The following is a 27020-nucleotide window of genomic DNA, read 5'->3' on the forward strand; positions in this document are numbered from 1 at the left end:
CAATGAAATACAAGAGCAAGATGGAAAACAGGAAGGGAGTCCACCCGAAAACATGCAAATTAGTAAGAGGGTTGGTATATCATTGGATTCTCTTAACCCCATATGCGTATGCTTGCATTGACCTTATTTTGAGGTCTTTTTGTAATCTAAGAATTGTTTTTCATGAATTCCCCAGTAGATATACATACGCATATGGGGTTAAGAGAATCCAATGATATACCAACCCTCTTACTAATTTGCATGTTTTCGGGTGGACTCCCTTCCTGTTTTCCATCTTGCTCTTGTATTTCATTGCTTCTTAAGGTGCTATATATATCTTTTGCCTCCCATCCTACATGGCTTATGATTAAGGACTGTTTTTAAATTCCCCTTTTGTGTCCGAAACGCGTCAAGCCGCACGGCAAGTCGCATGGCGATTTTGGATGATTTGTGACCCTTTTCTTTATTTTTAAACTTTTCAAATAAAGCATGAAGATTTTTATTCATCTATATTGGTGCTGAGTCCCACTCATTTTCTATTATCGTTTACTCTGAAGCTGGACCTGCCTGTCCGCAGGACTACGTGCATCAACCGCAGACTGGAGGACCTTACATGGGTGAGCTGAATACCTTTTTTTTCTCTACTTTCCCTGTTTTTGGCGTTTTTTATTCGCGCCCACCCTTGAATTTGTTCTAACATATACTGGATTTATAATGCTACGAAACGCTTTAATATATATCTCCAGCTATGCACATACAACTATAAGAATCTAACATATATAAGAGTTTTTCTACTATTTTGGTCACAAATCATACCTGACGCCTGCCAAACATCAGCACTTTTTTGTCATCAAGCATATATATACATATATATATATTTTTTACAAAGAGCAAATTATGGATATCTCATCATTTGACAATGAGGAGAGGCGAAAAAAACTTGAATCCATTTTTTCTGATAATATTGTGGACACACCTGATTTTCCCCTTGGCTCAGAAAAAACTTATACCTTTTGGGACCTTGAAAAAGCGTTCACACAGAGACTCAGGACCTGGTGGGACTCAGCCACTCTCAAAAAGTACATTGAAAAATCCATAATCCCACGTGGCCTAAGAATAAAGAAGTTCCCCACCTTTATATTCCACCAAGATTTTCAGACAGAGTGGAACAACATTCTTACCACCTGTTCACTCAACCTCATGAATCTCATCATCAAGGAGGAGGAAGAAAGACTAAAATCTTTTGACATACAAATTAATGAAATTCAAGATTTCTTGAACAAAAATTATGATGCAGTGGATTATAATAAAAAACTCCATGATAAATTCCTCATTAATATCCATAGAATTGAAGATAATCTCATTCAATACAAACAGAGAAAGTATAAGAGGGATACTAATGATTACAGTACCAACCAAGTTTATTCTTGGAATACGTCAAAAAGATCCATCTTGAAATACCGCAAGGATTATAATCCTAAGGAAAAGTCTGTAATATTCACTTCAACCGACCTGGATACCACAGGTGGAAGTGGCAGTTCATTGGATTCAGATAGAAGTTCAAATATTGCTGAAGGTGCGATTCCCAAGAAGTCAAAAAACGGAATGGCCATCGAGGAGGAAGGAAGCACCAGAGGTGCGGTAAAATTCACTCCTCGACGCACCAACAGAAACCGGCATCAGAGGTATTAAGTACATCCAATCATGCTGAGTTTTCCGTTATAAATCTATCTGCATGTTCTATCAGCTCTGCTCAATTACAGGTTCTTAAAAAGGGTCTGAATTTTGCCCCTACATCCCGGGCCGATTTGTTTCAGACCATTAAGGACATTAACATATTTATCAGAAACCTTACGGTTAAAAAACATTTTCTTTCATCTGAACAGAGCCGTGCTGATACTGCTTCCACCTCCAGTGCCGCCATTGAAGTATCCTCCTTTCCATTACATATGAGTCTCAGGGAACATATCTCCACAAAAATCCTGTCTGAAATGGACAACTCCAATAGTCCTGAACTTCATATTTCTCCGTTTAAAACAACGAATAAAGATTTTTATCCAGTGGCTTCACGTGTTCCCATTATGGACACATACCAGGATCTAATGGAAACCGAAATAAAAAATATTCTTTCCTCCAGTTCTGCATCGTCCAACAATCTTACCACCCATGAGTGCAAAGCTCTTAAGGATTTGAGTAAAAACCCTTATATCACCATAAGAGCAGCCGATAAGGGTGGCTCAGTGGTCATTCTCGACAGTTCGCTGTATGAGAGAGAAATTATGCACATGTTGGAGGATCCTACCACTTATAAACGGCTTACATCTGATCCTACAGAAGCCTTTTCCAGGAAATTAAATACCATTCTTGACCAAGGATTGTCTTTGGGTATTTTTGATAAATCAACCCGTGATTTCCTGATTAATGATGTTCCTGTGTGTCCAATCTTTCAAGGACTTCCCAAAACCCACAAGGGTCTCTTTCCACCACCACTACGACCTATTGTAGCCAGCACTAATTCTCTCACAAGTCGGACCTCAGATTGGCTAGATAACATCTTACAGCCTCTTGTAAAAGATTCAGCTGGCTACATCAGGGATTCTAAACATTTGTTACAAATTCTTCCTGCCTTTACCTGGACTGACAACCTTTTCTGGGTCACTAGTGATGTTGCATCATTATATTCATGCATTCCACATAAATCAGCTCTTAATTCCTTATCTCACCATTTAAATCGATTGACCAATATGAGTGACATACACAAAGATTATGTCATTTTGATCTGTGAGTTTCTTTTGAAACATAATTTTTTCAGCTTTAACCAACAGTTCTTTTTACAAGTTAATGGATGCCCTATGGGTGCTAGTTTTTCTTGCGTTCTAGCTAATTTATACATGGTTTCCTGGGAAGCCATATACATACATACACCTGACAATCCCTTTTTGGATCAAATTTTTTGGTACGCGAGATACATAGACGATCTCATAATGATCTGGAAACGCAAGAAAAACGCACCCATCACAAACCTATCAGATAATTTTCTTTCTTATTTGAATTCAAACCACATGAATTTGAGCTTTACTGTAATGTTTTCTGGAAATTCTACCCCTTTTTTGGATGTATATCTTACCGGTGACCCCGAAACAGGTTCCATTAATACTTCTTTATATAGAAAACCGCTTAGTGGGAACACTATCTTGCATGCAAATAGCAATCATGCTAAACATACCATAAATAATCTACCCCTTGGCGAATTCCTCAGAGCACGCCGGCTTTGCTCTACAGATACTGCCTACTCCCTGGAATTGGAAACTATGAAGAAGCGTCTACAATACAGAGGTTATAAGAATAAGATCCTCTCTCGTGCTGAAAAAACCGCTGGAGAAAGAACCCGCAATGATCTACTCTCTGACAAAGTCAAATCTGATGAAAAAAACTGCCGCATTGTCTTCTCTACTCCTTACAGCGTTGATTTTTCTGAAATAAAAGAAGTTTTTTTACGCTATATTCCCCTTCTCCAACAGGATCCGGAGTTAGCTCAAATATTATCCAATGGGGTCAATGTCGTGGCCAGGAAGGCCAAAACCATAGGCAATATGATATCTCCTAGTCTTTTCATTTCTCAAAATAAAACAGAGACCTGGCTTAGTACAAAAGGCTCCCACAAGTGCGCTTTGCCACGATGCGGACTTTGTAAATTTATGAGAAAAACGCTGTCTTTTCCAGTGGGTGACATTTCCTATAACATTTCCACTTTCATAAATTGCTCTACTACATATGTTATATATAAGGCCTCTTGTACCATATGCTCGAAGGACTACATAGGCTGCACTTCCAGGCCTCTCAGAAAAAGGATATCCGAGCATACCCACATCCCACTCCCAACTCTTTCTTCGAATCCGCCGAAATATAAAAGATCTATTTCAGGTCTCACCAGACATTTTCTTGACCTTCACAACGGTGATTTTTCCACTATGAACATTGTAGGCATCGAGCAAGTCAAAAAACCTCTAAGAGGAGGTGATTGGTTTCGTGAACTTCTCTACACCGAGGCCAAATGGATATTACGGCTCGATACCCGGCATCCAAAGGGACTTAATTATCGTTCCGATCTACGCTATGTCATATGATTATTATATATATATATGAAATATAATCATAGGTTTTTGTTTTTTTTTTGTTTTTTTTTTTTTTTTATTCTACCTCACCTCCAATATCAATGGCCATATGAACATTTTGTGTGATAGATATATACTGAGGAAACAATCAGAAGATATGAATATTAACAAAAGGATAATGTGAATTTATTGGAGAATTACTCATATCTCAGAGTAGGATATAAATCTCATTAATAATTCTCATAACTGAATTCCTGGATATCCTATGTTTTATAAGTTTCTTCCATCGTACACATGTGTACACACTGCACACATGTGTACACAGAGCTCATATAGCTACACATACAAAATATAGAAATAAAAATAAAAACTAAAATAAAAAGGTTTTTTTTTTTTTTTTTTTTTTTTTTTTATAATTCTGAATTCCTGGATATCCTATGCTTTATATGTTTCTTCCATCGTACACATGTGTATACACTGCACTGCACACATGTGTACATAGAGCTCATATAGCTACACATACAAAATATAGAAATAAAAACTAAAATAAAAATATTATTTTTTTATTTTTTTTTCATATGTCTATAATATATAAAATCCTATACTGGAGACGATATAATATCTAGTCCACATACATGTATTTCTATTTCTATCTATCTTTTTCTTTGCCCTGCACCCACAGAGCACATGCATTTATATGCATGTGTACACATACCATCTATATAAGATATATCCACTTATTATAATATCTGCATGAACATCTTTTCATAGACCAATGAAATAATCTTTTTTGTTTCCTTAGTGAAATAATTGCTATACGAAATATATGGGTGGGTGGAATGGTGCACATATACACATGTATGCTTGCATTGACCTTATTTTGAGGTCTTTTTGTAATCTAAGAATTGTTTTTCATGAATTCCCCAGTAGATATACATACGCATATGGGGTTAAGAGAATCCAATGATATACCAACCCTCTTACTAATTTGCATGTTTTCGGGTGGACTCCCTTCCTGTTTTCCATCTTGCTCTTGTATTTCATTGCTTCTTAAGGTGCTATATATATCTTTTGCCTCCCATCCTACATGGCTTATGATTAAGGACTGTTTTTAAATTCCCCTTTTGTGTCCGAAACGCGTCAAGCCGCACGGCAAGTCGCATGGCGATTTTGGATGATTTGTGACCCTTTTCTTTATTTTTAAACTTTTCAAATAAAGCATGAAGATTTTTATTCATCTATATTGGTGCTGAGTCCCACTCATTTTCTATTATCGTTTACTCTGAAGCTGGACCTGCCTGTCCGCAGGACTACGTGCATCAACCGCAGACTGGAGGACCTTACATGGGTGAGCTGAATACCTTTTTTTTCTCTACCATCACAGAACAACACAAACACAGCCCACACTCCCGGTCAGGCACACCGAAGTCAGACAAAAACCCTTGTTGCCTTCCTCCAGGGGCTGATGTCCACACCAGGGGGTGGGCCAGGGGGTTGGCCCCGCCCACCGAGGAGTTCACAGTCCTGGAGGCGGGAAAAGTAAGGCAGATTAGTTTTGGAAGTGAAAGTGGAAGGAGGGAAGTGGCAGTAGAGAAGCCTGAAGTTGGTCCGGGTGTGTGGCCCGGACGGATCAGCAAGGTTGGCAGACGGTGGTGACCGTCTGCAGGAGTGGCCTATTGGAGCTATCCGTAAGGACCGTGACGGGCAGTGGCCCGGCGGTACCGGACCGGTACGCAAAGAGAAGCCAGCACCATCCGGCAGGGGCTTACGGACCCCGGCAAGGCTAGGAGTCGCCGTGAATTTGCCAAATCCGTTAGCGAAGGGAACCTCCTGGGTTTCCCAGCAACCAAGTCCCGACAGAAGGCAACAGTCCAACCGAGAGAGGGAAACACAGTCACCGCCAAGGCTAAAATTCCCAGGGCCAGAACCTGCGGGCAAAAGGGGCTCCTTCAGCAACCTTCAAGCTGGGGAGCGGGTTACCGGTGGGAACCCATTGGAACCGTACACACTACACAGGTGCAAGGAAAGGCAGTCACCATCAACCTGCCGGGAGGAGAAACACCACAGCCGTCTGTGGGACCCGTCCATCCAGCCGTTTGTTTCACCGGAGACTGTGTATTCGTTACTGGCTGAGTGAGTACCACCATGCCGTGCGGCACAGCACTGCCCCCGCGACCCTGCACCTCACCAGGCCCCGTAACCCGCCTGCCATCCATCCCTACCCCCATCACCGGGCCCCGGGACAACCAACCCCCTACCCACGGAGGGAAGAACTAACATCCAGGCTGCTCCCTGTCATCGCTCCCAGGATCCCCGTCCAGAGCAGCGGTGGTGTCACCAATCTCACCACAACCGTGGGTGGCGTCATGGACAATACCAAATCCCCACAATCAAACCCCCCTTTTCACTCACGGGCGAGGAGCGCCGCTCGAGTCCCCGGGATCCGGCCCACCGCTTGAGCCACCACCGAGCAGCGGCAGCAGCAGCAGCCGGACCCGAGCAGTGGGAGAGCGCAGCGTCCCCTCCTCCGCCCGCGACATGAACCACCTGTTGAAAAAAGGATGTGGATCCACCCCCTTGTCAAGCTAAGGAAGACGCATGGCCATTTTAATATTCTTTATGGAGAAATGCGCAAATTTCCACCTAAATTTCAAGCATACTGCCGTATAACCATAACGTCCTTTGACAACATCCTTGGCCTTGTGCATCACCAATTGAAACATCAGGACATTTGACAATTTGACAATTGACCTGATAGATTGGAAACAAGTGTTACTGATGTTTGGATTAAAAACGCACACGGACGATACGTGCTGAACACGGACATGCTACGTGTGCTGTCTGTGCAGGCACGGACCCATAGATTTTAGCAGGTCCGTGCCTGCGTGTTGATGGCCAAAAACGGACATGTCGTCTGTGCGTGAAAAGGAACACACGTACTTACCACACGGACACACGTTCCATGTGATTTTACGCGTGTGTGACATCACCCATAGGGTAACATTGGTCAACGTGTCTCGGTTTCTCCAGTACGTGCAAAAACGTACCAAACTCGTACCGGAGGCACGGATGTGTGTTACAGGTCTCAGTTGGGGAGAGTAGCAGGAGGTCGTCTGCATACAGCAGGATCTTTACCTCTTGGTCATGCAGACTGAGGCCTGGAGTGGGGGAGGGTTCTAGAGCTGCTGCTAGTCCATTTATATAGATGTTGAATAGAGTTGGGCTCAGGCTGCAGCCCTGTCAGACCCCTCAGCCCTGTCGGAAGAAAGCTGTTCTCTTCCCGTTCACCTTCACGCTGCAACGGTTCTCAGTGTATGAGCTCTTGATCACGTCGTAAGTTCTGCCACCTATTCCTCTGTTCTCTCTCTCTTGTTCCCTCTCGTTCTCTCTCTCTCTTGTTCTCTCTCTCTCTCGTTCTCTCTCTCTCTTTTGTTCTCTCTCTCTTTTGTTCTCTCTCAATCTCGTTCTCTCGTTCTCTCTTTCTCTCTCTTGTTCTCTTTCTGTCGCTCTCTCGTTCTCTCATTTTCTCTCTCTCATTCCCTCTCGTACTCTCTCTCGTTTTCTTTCTCGTTCTCTCTCTCGTTCTCTCTCTCGTTCGTTCTCTCTCTCGTTTTGTTCTCTCTCTCTTTTGTGCTCTCTCTCTCATTCCCTCTCTCGTTTTCTTTCTCATTCTCTCTTTTTCTCTCTCTCGTTCTCTCTCTGTCGCTTTCTCGTTCTCTCTCTCTCATTCTCTTATTCCTTCTCGTACTCTCTCTCGTTTTCTTTTTTGTTCTCTCGCTCTCTTGTTCTCTCTCTATTGCGCTCTCTCTCGTTCTCCCTCTCGTTCTCTCTCTTTCATTCTCGCTCTCTCATTCTCTCATTCTCTCTTTTTCTCTTTCGTTCTTTCCTTTTCTCTCTCTCGTTCTCATGATCTCTCTCTCTCTCATTCTCTCTTTTTCTCTCTCTCGTTCTCTCTTGTGCTCTCATTCTCTCTTGTTCCCTCTCTCTCGCTCTCTCATTCTCTCTCGTACTCCCTCTCATTTTCTTTCTCGTTCTCTCGCCCTCTTGTTCTCTCTCTTGCGCTCTCTTTCGTTCTCACGTTCTCTCTCTCGTTCTCTCTTTTTCTCTCTCTCGTTCTCTCGCTCTCTCATTCTCTTTTTCTCTCTCTCGTTCTGTCTTGCTCTCTCATTCTCTCTTGTTCTCTCTCTCTTGCTCTCTCGTTCTCTCTCTCGTTCTCACGTTCTCTCTCAATCCCTCTCTCATTTTCTTTCTCGTTCTCTCTTTTTCTCTCTCTCGTTCTCTCTGTCGCTCTCTCATTCTCTCTCTCTCTTTCTCTCTCATTCCCTCTCGTACTCTCTGTCATTTTCTTTCTCGTTCTCTCACTCTCTTGTTCTCTCTCTCTTTTGCCCTCTCTCTCATTCTCTCTCCCATTCTCACAATCTCTCTCTCATTCTCTCTTTTTCTCTCTCTCATTCTCTCTCTCGTTCTCTTGCTCTCTCATTCTCTTTTTCTCTCTCTCGTTCTCTCTTGCTCTCTCATTCTCTCGTTCTCTCTCTTGCGCTCTCTTTCGTTCTCACGTTCTCTCTCTCGTTCTCTCTTTTTCTCTCTCTCGTTCTCTCTCTCGTTCTCTTGCTCTCTCATTCTCTTTTTCTCTCTCTCGTTCTCTCTTGCTCTCTCATTCTCTCTTGTTCTCTCTCTCTTGCTCTCTCGTTCTCTCTCTCGTTCTCACGTTCTCTCTCTCTCAATCCCTCTCTCATTTTCTTTCTCGTTCTCTCTTTTTCTCTCTCTCGTTCTCTCTGTCGCTCTCTCGTTCTCTCTCTCTCTTTCTCTCTCATTCCCTCTCGTACTCTCTGTCGTTTTCTTTCTCGTTCTCTCGCTCTCTTGTTCTCTCTCTCTTTTGCCCTCTCTCTCGTTTTCTCTCCCATTCTCACAATCTCTCTCTCATTCTCTCTCTCGTTCTCTCGCTCTCTCTCTCTCGCTCTCTCATTCTTTTTGTTCTCTCTCTCGTTCTCTCTTTTTCTCGTTCTCTCGTACTCTCTTTTTTTCTCTCTCTCGTTCTCTCTCTCTTTCTCTCTTGTTCTCTCTCTCATTCTCTCTCTTTCTTGTTCTCTCATTCTCTCTAGTTCTCTCTCTCGTTCTCACTCTCTCGTTCTCTCGCTCTCTCATTCTCTCTTGTTCTCTCTCTCGTTCTCATTCTCTTTTATTCTCTCTCTCTCTGGAAAGATACAATATTCTGATTTTCGTTATACCGATTATTGGATTTAATAGCAAAACTTATATTACAGAGTATTAATATGTAGTGCCAATACCATCATAGGAAAGGTCTCTGCCGCCGGTCACCGGAGGCCCCCTTGTGCCGGTCACAGGACGGGGCCCCCTTGTACCAGTCACCGGATGGGGCCACCTAGTGCTGGTCACTGAGGCAGTTGATTCTTTCTTGGCGGGGCATTCTCTGGCTCATCCCACAAGTACGGACATTGAGCACAGATGTGGCGTTCGCTGTGGACATGACGGAGGCTCCTGCCAATCTCATCCGCTGGAGACATTGCCGACATCCCGAGAACTGTTTCTGGCGAAAGCACAAATGTGGAAAATACCTAAAAGCACAGAGCAATAAGATCATCATCCCCGCCTCGCGGAGCTCACAATCTAATCTCCTATCACACAATGTATCACTACTCAGATCATCCCCGACCCTCGGAGCTCACAATCTAATCTCCTATCACACAATGTATCACTACTCCCATCATCCCTGACCCCGGAGCTCTTGTCACCTGATATATCACTACTCCCATCATCCCGACCCTGGAGCTCCTGTCACCTGATGTATCACTACTCCCATCATCCCGACCCCCGGAGCTCCTGTCACCTGATATATCACTACTCCCATCATCCCTGATCCCGGAGCTCCTGTCACCTGATGTATCACTACTCCCATCATCCCCAACCCCCGGAGCTCCTGTCACCTGATGTATCACTACTCACATCATCCCGACCCCTGAGCTCTTGTCACCTGATATATCACTACTCCCATCATCCCGACCCTGGAGCTCCTGTCACCTGATGTATCACTACTCCCATCATCCCGACCCCCGGAGCTCCTGTCACCTGATGTATCACTACTCCCATCATCCCTGACCCCGGAGCTCCTGTCACCTGATGTATTACTACTCCCATCATCCCTACCCCTGGAGCTCCTGTCACCTGATGTATCACTACTCCCATCATCCCCAACCCCCGGAGCTCCTGTCACCTGATGTATCACTACTCACATCATCCCGACCCCGGAGCTCTTGTCACCTGATATATCACTACTCCCATCATCCCGACCCCTGGAGCTCCTGTCACCTGATGTATCACTACTCCCATCATCCCTGACCCCGGAGCTCCTGTCACCTGATGTATTACTACTCCCATCATCCCTACCCCTGGAGCTCCTGTCACCTGATGTATCACTACTCCCATTATCCCAACCCCCGGAGCTCTTGTCACCTGATGTATCACTACTCTCATCATCCCTGACCCTCGGAGCTCACAATCTAATCTCCTATCACACAATGTATCACTACTCCCATCATCCCCGACCCTCGGAGCTCACAATCTAATCTCCTATCACACAATGTATCACTACTCCCATCATCCCTGACCCCGGAGCCCCTATCACCTGATGTAGCACTACTCCCATCATCCCGACCCCCGGAGCTCCTGTTACATGCTGTATCACTACTCCCATCATCCTGACCCCCGGAGCTCCTGTCACCTAATGTATCACTACTCCCATCATCCCGACCCCCTGAGCTCCTGTCACATGCTGTATCACTACTCCCATCATCTCGACCCCAGGAGCTCCTGTCACCTGATCTATCACTACTCCCATCATCCCGACCCTGGGAGCTCCTGTCACCTGATGTATCACTACTCCCATCATCCCGACCCCAGAGCTCCTGTCACCTGATTTATCACTACTCCCATCATCCCTACCCCCGGAGCTCCTGTCACCTCATGTATCACTACTCTCATCATCCCTGACCCTCGGAGCTCACAATCTAATCTCCTATCACACAATGTATCACTACTCCCATCATCCCCGACCCTTGGAGCTCACAATCTAATCTCCTTTCACACAATGTATCACTACTCCCATCATCCCTGACCCCGGAGCTCCTATCACCTGATGTAGCACTACTCCCATCATCCCAACCTCCGGAGCGCCTGTTACATGCTGTATCACTACTCCCATCATCCCGACGCCCGGAGCTCCTGTCACCTGATGTATCACTACTCACATCATCCCGACCCCGGAGCTCCTGTCACCTGATATATCACTATTCCCATCATCCCTGATCCCGGAGCTCCTGTCACCTGATGTATCACTACTCCCATCATCCCCAACCCCCGGAGCTCCTGTCATCTGATGTATCATTACTCCCATCATCCCTGTGTGACGCCCTGGCCGGGCCATGTAGTCACAAATAGGCTCCTGCACAACACCTTTCCTTACAGGTAACAGCAGCCGACATTTAAAACCCTAGTCACCCCCCTCAGGGCTACATAGACACACCAGGGGGTGGAACCAAGCGGTTGGAAGACGCCCATCAAGTTGTCTAGACAGCCCGGGGAGGGAAAACCAGTTAGAGTAGTTTTTGGAGTTGAGTTCAAGTTGGAGAGGAGTGTGGGTTGGAGCCTTGTGCAGCTCCAACAGAGGCGAATACCCCAAATTGAACGGTACCAGGGTAGGAGCCCTGGTGCCATTGGCTAGGATGCAGACGGCAGTCTCCGTCTGCAGGAGCCGGGAAGACGGCTCGGAGGAACCGAGGTGGAGCGGGACAGGGTTGTAGCCCGCTGGTACCGACCCGGGGAACCGACTTGGAAACCGGAGCACACAGGGCTCGGACCCTGAAGCCAAGTCCAGAAGCTACTGGAACTGGTTAATTAACCGATTGAGGCCAGGACTAAAGGTCCTGTCCCACCCAAAGTCCCTATTAGAAGACAACAGCCCACCGAGGGGGATAAAAGGCCACCTCCAAGGCTCAGAGATCCCACGGGCCAGCGTCTGCGGGCAAGGGCTCCTGAGGCCACATCCAGCTGGAGTGGACTCCTGAAGTTTAAGGCAGAGGCAGTCCACCGTTCTAAAAAGGTACAGGAGAAAGACAGAGACCACCAGACGGGTGGGGGAACCAGAACGCAGCCGGCTGCGGGCACCGACCACCATCACCTTGGTTTACCAGAGACTCTTGTATTTCCTTCAGAACCCTGCAGTCTCCCATCTCCCTGCACCAAACCCCAACGGGTCCCGGGGCCACCATCCCTGCCCACGGAGGGGTTAACAACTTGCTGCACATCATCTCCCCCGGGTGCCCCGTAACTGCAGTGGTGGTGTCCAACCTCACCACACACCGTGGGTGGCGTCACGAACTTAATACGGCTCAGCCCGTACATATGCGTCCTACATTCACCATCCCCCACACTTTTCATTCGGAGTGTCCACAGGACCCCTCGGGTCCGGAGACCCTCGAGCCACCCACCAGAAGGTCCGGATCCGAGCAGTGGCAGGCTACTGGCACGGAGGCAGCACACCCTGAAACTTGGCGTCACGAACAGGATAGATACCCATCCACTTACTTTGTGGAAGTGCGCCTTCTATTGAAGTCAGCAGTTATCTGTTTTCAGAAATTTTCAGAAACTGACAGCTTGCCGCCATTTTTGGGCGCGAAGATTCCCGCCCAGAGTCTCCTTCCCTGAGAAAAGGGCGTGAAAGCCGAAGCCCCGCCCCCTGGGAACACGGCCGGAAAGCAAGGCCGAAAGTCGCAAAATGAAACTAACAGGCCTGAAAGAGGAGTGCCGGGGCTCAGAAGTGGTAGAGGCGGAGTGGCCTTTGATGCGGAGGAGCGGAGCCCAAACCAGCTTCCTGCAGGGACTGCTGCCTGGCTGGAGCAGGAGTTGGCAAGATTCTGCGTCCGGGTGAGAGCCCAAACGGTGCAGCAGGTGCTCGACTAAAAGGCGGAAGTCCGGAGGATGGTTGCCGTGGTGTGGGCCATGAACAGCGGGCCACCTCAGCCGTGTTGCGCCAGGATAAAGCTACACAGACCCCCTTGCCGTCCCTGATTAGCTGGGAGCTGGGGCCTGCTAATAATGCAACGAGTGAACCCCATGTAGCGCAGCTCTTGGAAGAAGCGGTGCCGTCCATGATTCCACCACCATTGCCGTTGGAGGTTCAGAGCCCGGGGATGTACTGCACCTGGATGGGGAGCCCGGTGTCAAGGCCGAAAACGGAGCCGTACGGCCCTATGCAGTGGTAGCGGAACCCGTAAGTTACCCCCACAGTTAAAAGTTTGCAGTTGAAAAGTTTTAAGCAAAGGACCCGCTCCTGTTAGGCTACTTTCACACATCCGGTTTGAGCCCTGCGGCTCAATCCGGCTGTGAAAACTATGCAACGGATGCGGTGAAAACACCGCATCCTTTGCATCAGTTTTTACATGCGGCAGGTCCGGTTTTTTCCGGTTGCGGCATGCTACTGAGCATGCGCAGTGGAAAATACCGCATGCGGCGGCCGGATGCGGTTTTTTCCGCATCGCGCCGCATCCGGCCTCCATAGGGATGCATTGAAAAATGCGCCGCAGCGGCCGGATGCGGCGCGATGCGGTGTTTTTTGCCGGAGCAAAAAACGTTGCAGGGTACGTTCGATCCGGCCGCCGCATCGGCTAAATCTGCCGCATGCGGCAAAAACCGGACCGAACGCAAGCCCCTACGGCACAATGCGGCACTAATGTAAGTCAATGCAAAAAAAACCGCAATCGGCGTTACAAAAGCCGGTTGCGGTTTTTCTGCAGAACGCCGTATTGTGCCGCAGAGCAAAAGTCCGGATGTGTGAAAGTACCCTTACACTGACTTCCTGACCTTTTTTGAACGTCTCCAAGTTCCCCGGGAGATGCTATCCAAAATACAGGGTGGAAGGAAAGGATGATCTTGTTCGACTTGTTGAACGCCACTGCGGTCGGAGCCTCATAGGGCGCCATCAGGGGTCGGAGCCCTCGGTGGAGGACGACAAGAAGTTGAGTTGGAGTTAGGACAGTTCTGTTTACAGAGTCCGGTTTGGAGGAGCAATCGTACCCGCACTGCAGGCAGTGGAAGATGGGGTCTTGATAGACAGTGTTACCTGTGAATGATGGTGGCATTGGGGACCCGTGCTGCCCTGTGGTGATCTGAGGGACAATTGCCAGAGGAAGCTGTACCGGCAGTGAAGTTAAGTGTTTAAAACTGACTACCCTTTTTCATCATGCCGCAGTCTCCGGAGAGGCTGGTTGGAGGAAGGGCCTGCGGCGGAGTAGGCCGAGGTCCCGTCACCATGGAAACTGGTGACTACCCTCCGGGTCAGGGGTCCCCTGGACGTGGGGCCTCTGAGAGAGACTGCCGGGTAAGAAACTTATTACCCGGCCCGTGTGGGCACCACCCAGACCCGAACCCGTTTCCTGGACTGGGGAAAAGGGGCGCTGACCTAGTTTTAGAGGCAGCATCAGGGCTAGGTTTGTTTGGGTGGGGTGAAGTGAAAAGGACATGGTCCCGTCCCGTCCCGGTTAATAAAAATGTTATATGCAACGTTCAAGTAAAAATGCCTCCCATTAAGGGAAGAACAGTAAAGTATACGTAAAATGTAAATATGTTATTGTGACGCCCTGGACTAGTCAGGTAGTCACAGGTAGACCCCCTGCACAAACACCAGCCCCTAAAAAGGTATCATTAGCCAACCTAAAAACCCCGAGTCACCCCTCTCAGGTCTTGAAGTTCACACCCAGGGGCGGAGCCAGGCGGTTGGCCATGCCCTCCGAGTAGTTCGGATAGCCTGAGGCAGGAAAAACAGAGAGACCCGGTAGGGAAGTGAACAGGAGAGGAGGTGAAGTGGAGTAGAGAGGAGTAACGTCTGTCAGGGATCTGGGTAGGAGCCCGGATACCCTGTGGCCAGGAGGCAGACGGTGGTGGCCACCTGCAGGAGCCGGGAAGACAGCCGGTGGAACCATCAGGGACCGGGACAGGGCAGAGGCCCGCCGGTACCGAACCGGGGAACCGAACAGAAACCGGAGCACCAGGAGGGGTTCTCAGACCCAGTACGAGGCCCAGAAGCCACTGGACCGAGTCGAATTCACTGATTGGGGTCTGGACCTTAGGTTCTTTTCCCACCCAAGTCCCAACTGAAGGCAACAGCCCAACGAGGGGGATAGAAAGCCACCGCCCAGGCATAAAGATCCCGCGGGCCAGCGTCTGCGGGCAAACGGGCTCCCTGACATCCACTAGCCGGGGAGCGGACTCCCGTCGCTGAACCGAAGGAAGTCAGCATTCTACTACAGAGGTGCAGGAGAAGGGCGGGAACCACCAACCTGAGTAAGGGTCAAAGCGCAGCCGGCTGTGGGCACCGACCACCATCCTTTTGGTTTACCAAAGACTCCGGTGTATGTTTAATAGTGATTAGTGAGTACAACAGTGCCCTCGGGCAGCGCATCGCACCGCACCATCCCGCCCACACCTCACAACCACCGGCCCCCGGGACCATCACACCCTGCCCACGGAGGGGTCAACACCAGGCTGCACAACACCGTCCCAGGGAGCCTACTTAACGGCAGCGGTGGTGTCCACATTCACCACAACCCGTGGGTGGTGTCACGAACTTAACCCCCAAACAACCGCGGCCCCGGCCGTGAACCTCCCCACCGAACACCACCCCTCACGTAGCGCCAGCATCCCTTCAGAGCTACGTGACCCCTGGGTCTGGGCGGAGCTCGAGCCACCCACCGACGAGCACGGATCCGAGCGGCTCGGCAGTCGGCTGAGCCCCGGGGCGGTACATTATTATACTTGTAATGTTTTACCTCTTTTATCCCCTTTTTGCAGTTACAAAAAAAACCGTTGGTGGTCGGACAGCCCTCGGATGGTCTGTGTTTAACCAAGGGGGAGTGTGACGCCCTGGCTGGGCCAGGTAGTCACAAATAGGCTCCTGCACAATACCTTCCCTCACAGGTAACAGCAGCCGACCTTTAAAATCCTAGTCACCCCCCTCAGGGCTAGATAGACACACCAGGGGGCGGAACCAGGCGGTTGGAAGACGCCCACCAAGTAGTCTAGACAGCCCGGGGCAGGAAAACAAGTTAGAGTAGTTTTTGGAGTTGAGTTCAAGTTGGAGAGGAGTGTGGGCTGGAGCTGTGTGCAGCTCCAGCATAGGTGAATACCCCAAATTGAACGGTGCCAGGGTAGCAGCCCTGGTTCCATTGGCTAGCAGGCAGATGGCGGTCTCCGTCTGCAGGAGTCGGGAAGACGGCTCGGTGGAACCGAGGTGGACCGGGACAGGGTTGTAGCCCGCCGGTACCGACACGGGGAACTGACTCGAAAACCGGAGCACACAGGGGTGTACTCGGACCCTGAAGCCAAGTCCAGAAGCTACTGGAACTGGTTAATTAACCGATTAAGGCCAGGACTAGAGGTCCTGTCCCACCCAAAGTCCCTATTAGAAGACAACAGCCCACCGAGGGGGATAAAAAGCCACCTCCAAGGCTCAGAGATCCCACGGGCCAGCGTCTGCGGGCAAGGGCTCCTTAGGCCACATTCGGCTGGGAGCTGACTCCTAAAGTTTCAGGCACAGGCAGTCCATCGTTCTAAAAAGGTGCAGGAGAAAGACAGAGACCACCAGCCGGGTGGGGGAAACAAAACGCAGCCGGCTGCGGGCACCGACCACCATCACCTTGATTTACCAGAGACTCGTGTGTTTCCTTCATAGTGAGTACACCAGCACCCTGCGGTCGACAATCTCCCTGCACCAAACCCCAACGGGTCTCGGGGCCACCATCCCTGCCCACAGAGGGGTTAACAACTTGCTGCACAACATCTCCAAAAAAGCACTCCAAAAGTTATTAACTTTATCATATTCCACTGCATGCACCATCTTCTGTGAAGTTTATTCTGCCTTCTGTGAAAGTGTATGACTTTTCTGCCTTCTGTGAAGTGTGCACCTACTGGTTAATAACGTTTACGGTCTGACGTCTCCCAATATATCCTTGGAGAGGACTGTTATGGGACTATTGAGTGTCTAGGAGACTTTGTTTAGGGTAACATTTACCTTGGTTTGATGCCAAGAAAAATTCCCATTGTCTCCATTTTGTCTGTACACAGGTGTTCATTGAATATTTTCACGTATTCTAAGAGATATGTCTAAGGCATTTATGCACTTTTGTATACTTATCTGCTTAATAAGACTTCTTGTGGGCATGTGCAGATATATATAAGTGGAACGATTAAGCACTCAATGATTAATTATGTGCCTATTTTGTGGAAAGTAACAACTCTGTTGATATGGTCCGTCTTTAACACTATAAATCACTGAACCTCTACTGTTCTATTGCTATGTGTGTATGAGATCCTTTGTTTGAGTGTCTCCCACAAGTGCAACCTTCCCTCACTTCCTCCTTTCCCAGATCAGCTGCACAATAGACCAGCGAAGGGAAAGTAGGGTGAGTCCTCGTTGAGCGGGGGCGCCACAGCGCGTAGGTCTAGGGTGCCAACCTCCGCAGTAAGGCAGGGCCACTATAGGGATTTAGTGGCCATACCCTGGTTGCACTGACTAATATTGACTCTGGTACTCATACACATTGCTTCATTATTTAATAGGCAGTTTTAACCGTGTGGTTGAAAGGGACAGTTTAGTTCCCTCCTTTTCGCTACTGTGACCTCTTAATTGTACAGAGGGGTCTCCTTGCATATTGGCGAATTTGGGATTGGTTGTCCCAGATATGTGTTTTGTCTGTTTGGGGTTTGTTTTAACTGTATGAATAAAATTTGAATTTTTAAGGGGTGTGCTTTTTTGGTCTATATACTTGAATTCCCCCTATATTAAGTTTCTTTGGTTCTTTTTTGCACAACATCTCCCCCAGGTGCTCTGTAACTGCAGCGGTGGTGTCCAACCTCACCACACACCGTGGGTGACGTCACGAGCTTAATACAACTCAGCCCGTACATATACGTTCTAAATTCACCATCCCCCACCCTTTTCATTCGGAGTGTCCGCAGGACCTCCCAGGTCCGGAGACCCTCGAACCACCCACCGGAAGGTCCGGATCCAAGCAGCGGCAGGCTGCTGGCACACCTGACCCCAGAGCTCCTGTCACCTGATGTATCACTACTCCCATTATCCCTGACGCCGAAGCTCCTGTCACCTGATGTATCACTACGCCCTTCATCCCTGACCCCAGAGCTCCTATCACCTGATGTATCACTACTCCCATCATCCAGAACCCCAGAGATCCTGTCAACAGATGTATCATTACTCCCATCATCCAGAACCCCAGAGATCCTGTCAGATGATGTATCACTACTCCCATCATCCAGACCTCTAGAGCCAGTGTCACCTGATGTATCACTACTCCCATCATTCCGACTTCCGGGGCTCCTGTCACCTAATGTATCACTACTCCCATCATCCCGACCGCCGGAGCTCCTATCACCTGATGTATCACTACTCCCATCATCCCGACCGCCGGAGCTCCTATCACCTGATGTATCACTCCTCCAATCATCCCTGACCCCGGAGCTCCTGTCACCTGATGTATCAATACTCCCATCATCCCTAACCATGGAGCTCCTGTCACCTGATGTGTCATTACTCCCATCATCCCTGACCCCGGAGCTTCTGTCACCTGATGTATGATTACTCTCATCATCCCTAAATCCAGAGCTCCTGTCACCTGATGCATAATTACTCGCATCATCCCCGACCCCGGAACTCCTGTCATGTGATGCATCACTACTCCCATCATCCCTGAACCCGGAGCCCCTTTGACCTGATGTATCACTACTCTCATCATCTCCGACACCCGGAGCTCCTGTCACCTGATGTGTCACTACTCCCATCATCCCTGACCCCGGAGCTCCTATCACTTGATATATCACTACTCCCATCATCAGAACCCGGAGCCCCTGTCAACTGACGTATCACTACTCTCATCATCCCGACCCCTGGAGCTCCTGTGACCTGATGTATCATTACTCCCATCATCTCGACCCCAGAGCTTCTGTCACCTGATGTATCACTACTCCCCCCATCCCGACCCCGAAGCTCTTGTCACTTGATGTATCACTACTCACATCATCCCGACCCCCGGATCTCCTATAACCTGATGTATCACTACTCCCATCATCCCTGACTTTGGAGCTCCTGTCACCTGATGTATCACTACTTCAATCATGCCGACCCCCAGAGCTCCTTTCACCTGATGTATCACTGCTCCCATCATCCCTGAACCCGAAGCTCCTGTCACATGATGTTTCACTACTCCAATCATCCCCGACCCCCGGAGGTCCTGTCACCTGATGTATCACTACTCCCATCATTGCTGACCCTGGAGCTCCTGTCACCTGATATATCACTACTCCCTTCATCCCCGACCTCCGGAGCTCCTATCACCTGATGTATTATTACTCCCATCATCCCTGACCCCGGAGCTCCTGTCACCTGATGTATCACTATTCCCAGCATTCTGACTCCGGAGTTCCAGTCACCTGATGTATTATTACTCCCATCATCCCTGACCCTGGAGCTCCTATCACCTATTGAATCACTACTCTGATCATCCCTGACCCCGGATCTCCTGTCACCTGATGTATCAATACACCCATCATCCCTAACCACGGAGCTCCTGTCACCTGATGTATCATTACTCCCATCATCCCTGACCCCGGAGCTCCTGTCACCTGATGTATCATTACTCCCATCATCCACGACCCCGGAGCTCCTGTCATGTGATGTATAACTACTCCCATCATCCCTGACACCGGAGCCCCTTTGACCTGATGTATCACTACTCCCATCATCCTGACCCCGGAGCTCCTGTCACCTGATGTATCACTACTCCCATCATCCTGACCCCGGAGCTCCTGTCACCTGATGTATCATTACTCCCATCATCCTTAACCCCGGAGCTTTTGTCATGTGATGTATCACTACTCCCATCATTGCTGATCCGGAGCTCCTGTCACCTGATGTATCACTACTCCCATCATCCCTGACCCTGGAGCTCCTGTTACCTGATGTATCATTACTCCCATCATCCCTAACCCCCCCCCGAAGCTCCTGTCACCTGATGTATCATTACTCCCATCATTCCTGACCCCGGAGCTCCTGTCACGTAATCTATCACTACTCCCATCATCCCTGACCCCAGAGTTCCTTTCACTGGATGCATCACTATTCCCAGCATCCCTGACCCCGAAGCTCCTGTCACCTAATGTATCACTACTCCCATCATCTCCAAACCCCGGAGCTCCTGTCACCTGATGTATCACTACTCCCATCATCCATGACCCCGGAGTTCCTGTCACCTGATGTATCACTACTCAAATCATCCCGACCCCTGAAGCTCCTGTCACCTGATGTATCACTACTCCCATCATCCCTGAGCCCGAAGCTCCTGTCACCTGATGTATCACTACTCCCATCATCCTTGACCACGGAGCTCTTTTCACCTGATGTATCACTACTCTCATCATCCCGATCCAAGAACTCCTATCACCTGAAGTATCACTACTCCCAGCATCTCTGTCCCCGGAGCTCCTGTCACATGATGTATCACTACTCCCATCACCCCAACCCCGGAGCTCCTGTCACCTGATGTATCACTATTCCCAGCATCCCTGACCCCGGAGCTCCTGTCATGTGATGTATCACATCTCCCATCATCCCTGACCCCGGAGCTCCTGTCATCTATTGTATCATTACTCCCATCATCCCCACCCCCGGAGCTCCTGTCACCTGACGTATCACTACTCCCATCATCCCGACCCCCGGAGCTCCTGTGACCTGATGTATCACTACTCCCATCATACTGACCCCGGAGCTCCTGTCACCTGATGTATCATTACTCCCATCATCCCTGACCCCTGAGCTCCTGTCACCTGATGTATCACATCTCCCATCATCCCTGACCCCGGAGCTCCTGTCATCTATTGTATCATTACTCCCATCATCCCCACCCCCGGAGCTCCTGTCACCTGATGTATCACTACTCCCATCATCCTTGACCACGGAGCTCCTGTCACCTGAAGTATCACTACTCCCATCACCGCTGACCCTGGAGCTCCTGTCATCTGATGTATCACTACTCCCATCATCCCTGACCCCAGAGCTCCTGTCACCTGATGTATCACTACTCCCATCATCACGACCCTGGAGCTCCTGTCACCTGATGTATCACTACTCCCATCAGCCCTGACCCCGGAGCTCCTGTCACCTGATGTATCACTACTCCCATCATCGCTGACCCCAGAGCTCCTGTCATCTGATGTATAACTACTCCCATCATCGCTGACCCTGGAGCTCCTGTCACCTGATGTATCACTACTCCCGTCATCCCTGACCCCAGAGCTCCTGTCACTTGATGTATCACTACTCCCATCATCGCTGACCCAGGAGCTCCTGTAATCTTATGTATCACTACTTCCATCATCCCTGACCCCGGAGCTACTTTTACCTGATGTATCACTACTCCCCTCATCCTGACCCCCAGAGCTCCTGTCACCTGATATATCACTTTTCCCATCATCAAGACCCCCGGAGCTCCTGTCACCTGATGTATCAGTACTCCCATCAACCCTGACCCTCGAGCTCCTGTCACTTGATGTATCACTACTCCCATCATCGCTGACCCAGGAGCTCCTGTCATCTTATCTATCACTACTCCCAACATCCCGACCCTGGAGCTTCGGTCACCTGATGTATCACTACTCCCATCATCTCCGACCCCCAGAGCTCCTTTCACCCGATGTATCACTACTTCCATCATCCGACCCTGGAGCTCCGGTCACTTGATGTATCACTACTCCCAGCATCCCGACCCCCGGAGCTCCTGTCACCTGATGTATCACTAATCCCATCATCCCTGACCCCGGAGCTCCTGTCACCTGATGTATCACTACTCCCATCATCCCCGCTCCTCGGACATCCTGTCATCTTATATACCACTACCCAATTATCCCTGAACCCGGAGCTCGTGTCACAAAATGTATCACTACTACCATCATCCCTGACCCCCGGATCTCCTGTCACCTGATGTATCAATACTCCCATCATCCCTGACCCCGGAGATCCTGTCACCTGATGTATCATTACTCCCATCATCCCCGACCCCGGAGCTCCTGTCATGTGATGTATAACTACTCCCATCATCTCCGACCCCCGGAGCTCCTGTCACCTGATGTGTCACTACTCCCATCATCCCGACCCCAGAGCCCCTGTCACCTGACGTATCACTACTCCCATCATCCCGACCCCCGGAGCTCCTGTGACCTGATGTATCACTACTCCCATCATACTGACCCCGGAGCTCCTGTCACCTGATGTATCATTACTCCCATCATCCCTAACCCCGGAGCTTCTGTCATGTGATGTATCACTACTCCCATCATCCCTGACCCCGGAGCTCCTTTCACTGGATGCATCACTATTCCCAGCATCCCTGACCCCGAAGCTCCTGTCACCTAATGTATCACTACTCCCATCATCCTTGACCCCGGAGTTCCTGTCACTTGATGTACCACTACTCCCATCATCCCGACCCCAGAGTTCCTGTCACCTGATGTATCACTACTCCCATCATCCCTGAGCCCGAAGCTCCTGTCACCTGATGTATCACTACTCCCATCATCCTTGACCACGGAGCTCTTTTCACCTGATGTATCACTACTCTCATCATCCCGATCCCAGAGCTCCTATCACCTGAAGTATCACTACTCCCAGCATCTCTGACCCCGGAGCTCCTGTCACATGATCTATCACTGCTCCAAGCATCCCTGACCCCGGAGCTCCTGTCTCTGATGTATCACTACTCCCATCACCCCAACCCCGGAGCTCCTGTCACCTGATGTATCATTACTCCCTTCATCCCTGACCCCGGGGCTCCTGTCACCTGATGTATCACTACTCCCAGCATCCTGACCCCAGAGCTCCTGTCACCTGATTTATTATTACTCCCTTCATCCCTGACCCCAGAGCTCCTGTCACCTGATGTATCACTACTCCCATCATCTCTGACCCCGGAGCTCCTGTCATGTGATGTATCACTACTCCCATCATCCCTGAGCTCCATTCACCTGATGTATTACTACTCCCAGCATCCCTGACCCCGGAGATCCTGTCAACTGATGTATCAACTACTTCCATCATCCACAAACAACAGAGCTCCTGTCACCTGATGTATCACATCTCCCATCATCCCTGACCCCGGAGCTCCTGTCATCTATTGTATCATTACTCCCATCATCCCCACCCCCGGAGCTCCTGTCACCTGATGTATCACTACTCCCATCATCCTTGACCACGGAGCTCCTGTCACCTGAAGTATCACTACTCCCATCACCGCTGACCCTGGAGCTCCTGTCATCTGATGTATCACTACTCCCATCATCCCTGACCCCAGAGCTCCTGTCACCTGATGTATCACTACTCCAATCATCACGACCCTGGAGCTCCTGTCACCTGATGTATCACTACTCCCATCAGCCCTGACCCCGGAGCTCCTGTCACCTGATGTATCACTACTCCCATCATCGCTGACCCCAGAGCTCCTGTCATCTGATGTATCACTACTCCCATCATTGCTGACCCTGGAGCTCCTGTCACCTGATGTATCACTACTCCCGTCATCCCTGACCCCAGAGCTCCTGTCACTTGATGTATCACTACTCCCATCATCGCTGACCCAGGAGCTCCTGTAATCTTATGTATCACTACTCCCAACATCCCGACCCTGGAGCTTTGGTCACCTGATGTATCACTACTCCCATCATCTCCGACCCCGGAGCTACTTTTACCTGATGTATCACTACTCCCCTCATCCCGACCCCCAGAGCTCCTGTCACCTGATATATCACTTTTCCCATCATCAAGACCCCCGGAGCTCCTGTCACCTGATGTATCACTACTCCCATCATCCCTGACCCTAGAGCTCCTGTCACTTGATGTATCACTACTCCCATCATCGCTGACCCAGGAGCTCCTGTCATCTTAAGTATCACTACTCCCAGCATCCCGACCCTGGAGCTTCGGTCACCTGATGTATCACTACTCCCATCATCTCCGACCCCCAGAGCTCCTTTCACCCGATGTATCACTACTCACATCATCCGACCCTGGAGCTCCGGTCACTTGATGTATCACTACTCCCAGCATCCCGACCCCCGGAGCTCCTGTCACCTGATGTATCACTAATCCCATCATCCCTGACCCCGGAGCTCCTGTCACCTGATGTATCACTACTCCCATCATCCCCGCTCCTCGGACATCCTGTCATCTTATATACCAACACCTAATTATCCCTGAACCCGGAGCTCGTGTCACAAAATGTATCACTACTACCATCATCCCTGACCCCCGGAGCTCCTTTCACCTGATGTATCCTCCTTACTCCCATCATCCCGACCTTGGAGCTCCTGTCATCTGATTTATCATTACTCCCATCATCCCTGACCCTAGAGCTCCTATCACCTGATTTATCACTACTCCCATCATCCCCGACCCCAGAGCTCCTGTCACCTGATATATCACTACTCCCGTCCTCCCTGACCCCGGAGCTCTGGTCTCCTGATGTATCATTACTCCCATCATCCCTGACGCCGGAGCTTCTGTCACCTGATGTATCATTACTCCCATTATCCCAGACCCTGGAGCTCCTTTCACCTGATGTATCATTACTCCCATAATCCCTGACCCCGGAGCTCCTGTCACGTGATGTATCACTACTCCCATCATTCCTGACCCCAGAGCTCCTGTCACCTGATGTATCACTACTCCAATCATCACGACCCTGGAGCTCCTGTCACCTGATGTATCACTACTCCCATCAGCCCTGACCCCGGAGCTCCTGTCACCTGATGTATCACTACTCCCATCATCGCTGACCCCAGAGCTCCTGTCATCTGATGTATCACTACTCCCATCATTGCTGACCCTGGAGCTCCTGTCACCTGATGTATCACTACTCCCGTCATCCCTGACCCCAGAGCTCCTGTCACTTGATGTATCACTACTCCCATCATCGCTGACCCAGGAGCTCCTGTAATCTTATGTATCACTACTCCCAACATCCCGACCCTGGAGCTTTGGTCACCTGATGTATCACTACTCCCATCATCTCCGACCCCGGAGCTACTTTTACCTGATGTATCACTACTCCCCTCATCCCGACCCCCAGAGCTCCTGTCACCTGATATATCACTTTTCCCATCATCAAGACCCCCGGAGCTCCTGTCACCTGATGTATCACTACTCCCATCATCCCTGACCCTAGAGCTCCTGTCACTTGATGTATCACTACTCCCATCATCGCTGACCCAGGAGCTCCTGTCATCTTAAGTATCACTACTCCCAGCATCCCGACCCTGGAGCTTCGGTCACCTGATGTATCACTACTCCCATCATCTCCGACCCCCAGAGCTCCTTTCACCCGATGTATCACTACTCACATCATCCGACCCTGGAGCTCCGGTCACTTGATGTATCACTACTCCCAGCATCCCGACCCCCGGAGCTCCTGTCACCTGATGTATCACTAATCCCATCATCCCTGACCCCGGAGCTCCTGTCACCTGATGTATCACTACTCCCATCATCCCCGCTCCTCGGACATCCTGTCATCTTATATACCAACACCTAATTATCCCTGAACCCGGAGCTCGTGTCACAAAATGTATCACTACTACCATCATCCCTGACCCCCGGAGCTCCTTTCACCTGATGTATCCTCCTTACTCCCATCATCCCGACCTTGGAGCTCCTGTCATCTGATTTATCATTACTCCCATCATCCCTGACCCTAGAGCTCCTATCACCTGATTTATCACTACTCCCATCATCCCCGACCCCAGAGCTCCTGTCACCTGATATATCACTACTCCCGTCCTCCCTGACCCCGGAGCTCTGGTCTCCTGATGTATCATTACTCCCATCATCCCTGACGCCGGAGCTTCTGTCACCTGATGTATCATTACTCCCATTATCCCAGACCCTGGAGCTCCTTTCACCTGATGTATCATTACTCCCATAATCCCTGACCCCGGAGCTCCTGTCACGTGATGTATCACTACTCCCATCATCCCTGACCCCAAAGTTCCTGTCACTTGATGTATCATTACTCTCATCATCCCTGACCCCGGAGCTCCTGTCACCTGATGTATCACTACTCTCATCATCCCGACCCCCGGAGCGCCTGTCACCTGATTAATCATTACTCCCATCATCCCAGATCCCGGAGCTCCTGTCACCTGATGTATCATTACTCCCATCATCCCTGACCCTAGAGCTTCTGTCACGTGATGTATCACTACTCCCATCATCCCCGACCCCGGAGCTCCTGTCTCCTGATGTATCACTACTCCCATCATCGCTGACCCCTGCACTCCTGTCACCTACTGTATCATTACTCCCATCATCCCTGACCCCGGAGCTCCTGTCACCTGATGTATCACTACTCCCATCATCCCGACCTCAGAGCTCCTGTCACCTGATGTATCACTACTCCCCTCATCCCTGACCCCGGAGCTCCTGTCACCTGATGTATCACTACTCCCATCATCCCTGACCCCGGAGCTGCTGTTACCTGATGTATCACTACTCCCATCATCGCTGACCCCGGAGCTCCTGTCACCTAATGTATCACTACTCCCATCATCCCGACCCCCGAAGCTCCTGTCACTTGATGTATCACTACTCCCATTATTGCTGACCCCAGAACTCCTGTCATCTGATGTATCATTACTCCCATCATCTCTGACCCCGGAGCTCCTGTCACCTGATGTATCACTACTCCCATCATCCCCGATCCCCGGAGCTCCTTTCTCCTGATGTATCATTACTCCCATCATCTCTGACCCCGGAGCTCCAGTCACCTGATGTATCATTACTCCCATCATCCCTAACCC

General features: G+C 49.7%; 1 protein-coding gene across 1 annotated transcript in view; it reads right to left on the reverse strand.

Moving 5' to 3' along the window:
- Positions 1–9451: 9451 nt before the first annotated feature.
- The window catches only part of LOC142258556 (lens fiber membrane intrinsic protein-like), a 63707-nt gene continuing 46138 nt past the window's right edge, over positions 9452–27020 (reverse strand). The window contains exon 4 of the mRNA XM_075331184.1: positions 9452–9670. Within this exon, the coding sequence (XP_075187299.1) occupies positions 9603–9670 (68 nt within the window). The 3' untranslated portion in view covers positions 9452–9602. The remainder of the gene's footprint in view (positions 9671–27020) is intronic.

Source organism: Anomaloglossus baeobatrachus, chromosome 12 (assembly GCF_048569485.1).
Source record: "Anomaloglossus baeobatrachus isolate aAnoBae1 chromosome 12, aAnoBae1.hap1, whole genome shotgun sequence".
In the NCBI taxonomy this organism is placed as follows: domain Eukaryota; kingdom Metazoa; phylum Chordata; class Amphibia; order Anura; family Aromobatidae; genus Anomaloglossus; species Anomaloglossus baeobatrachus.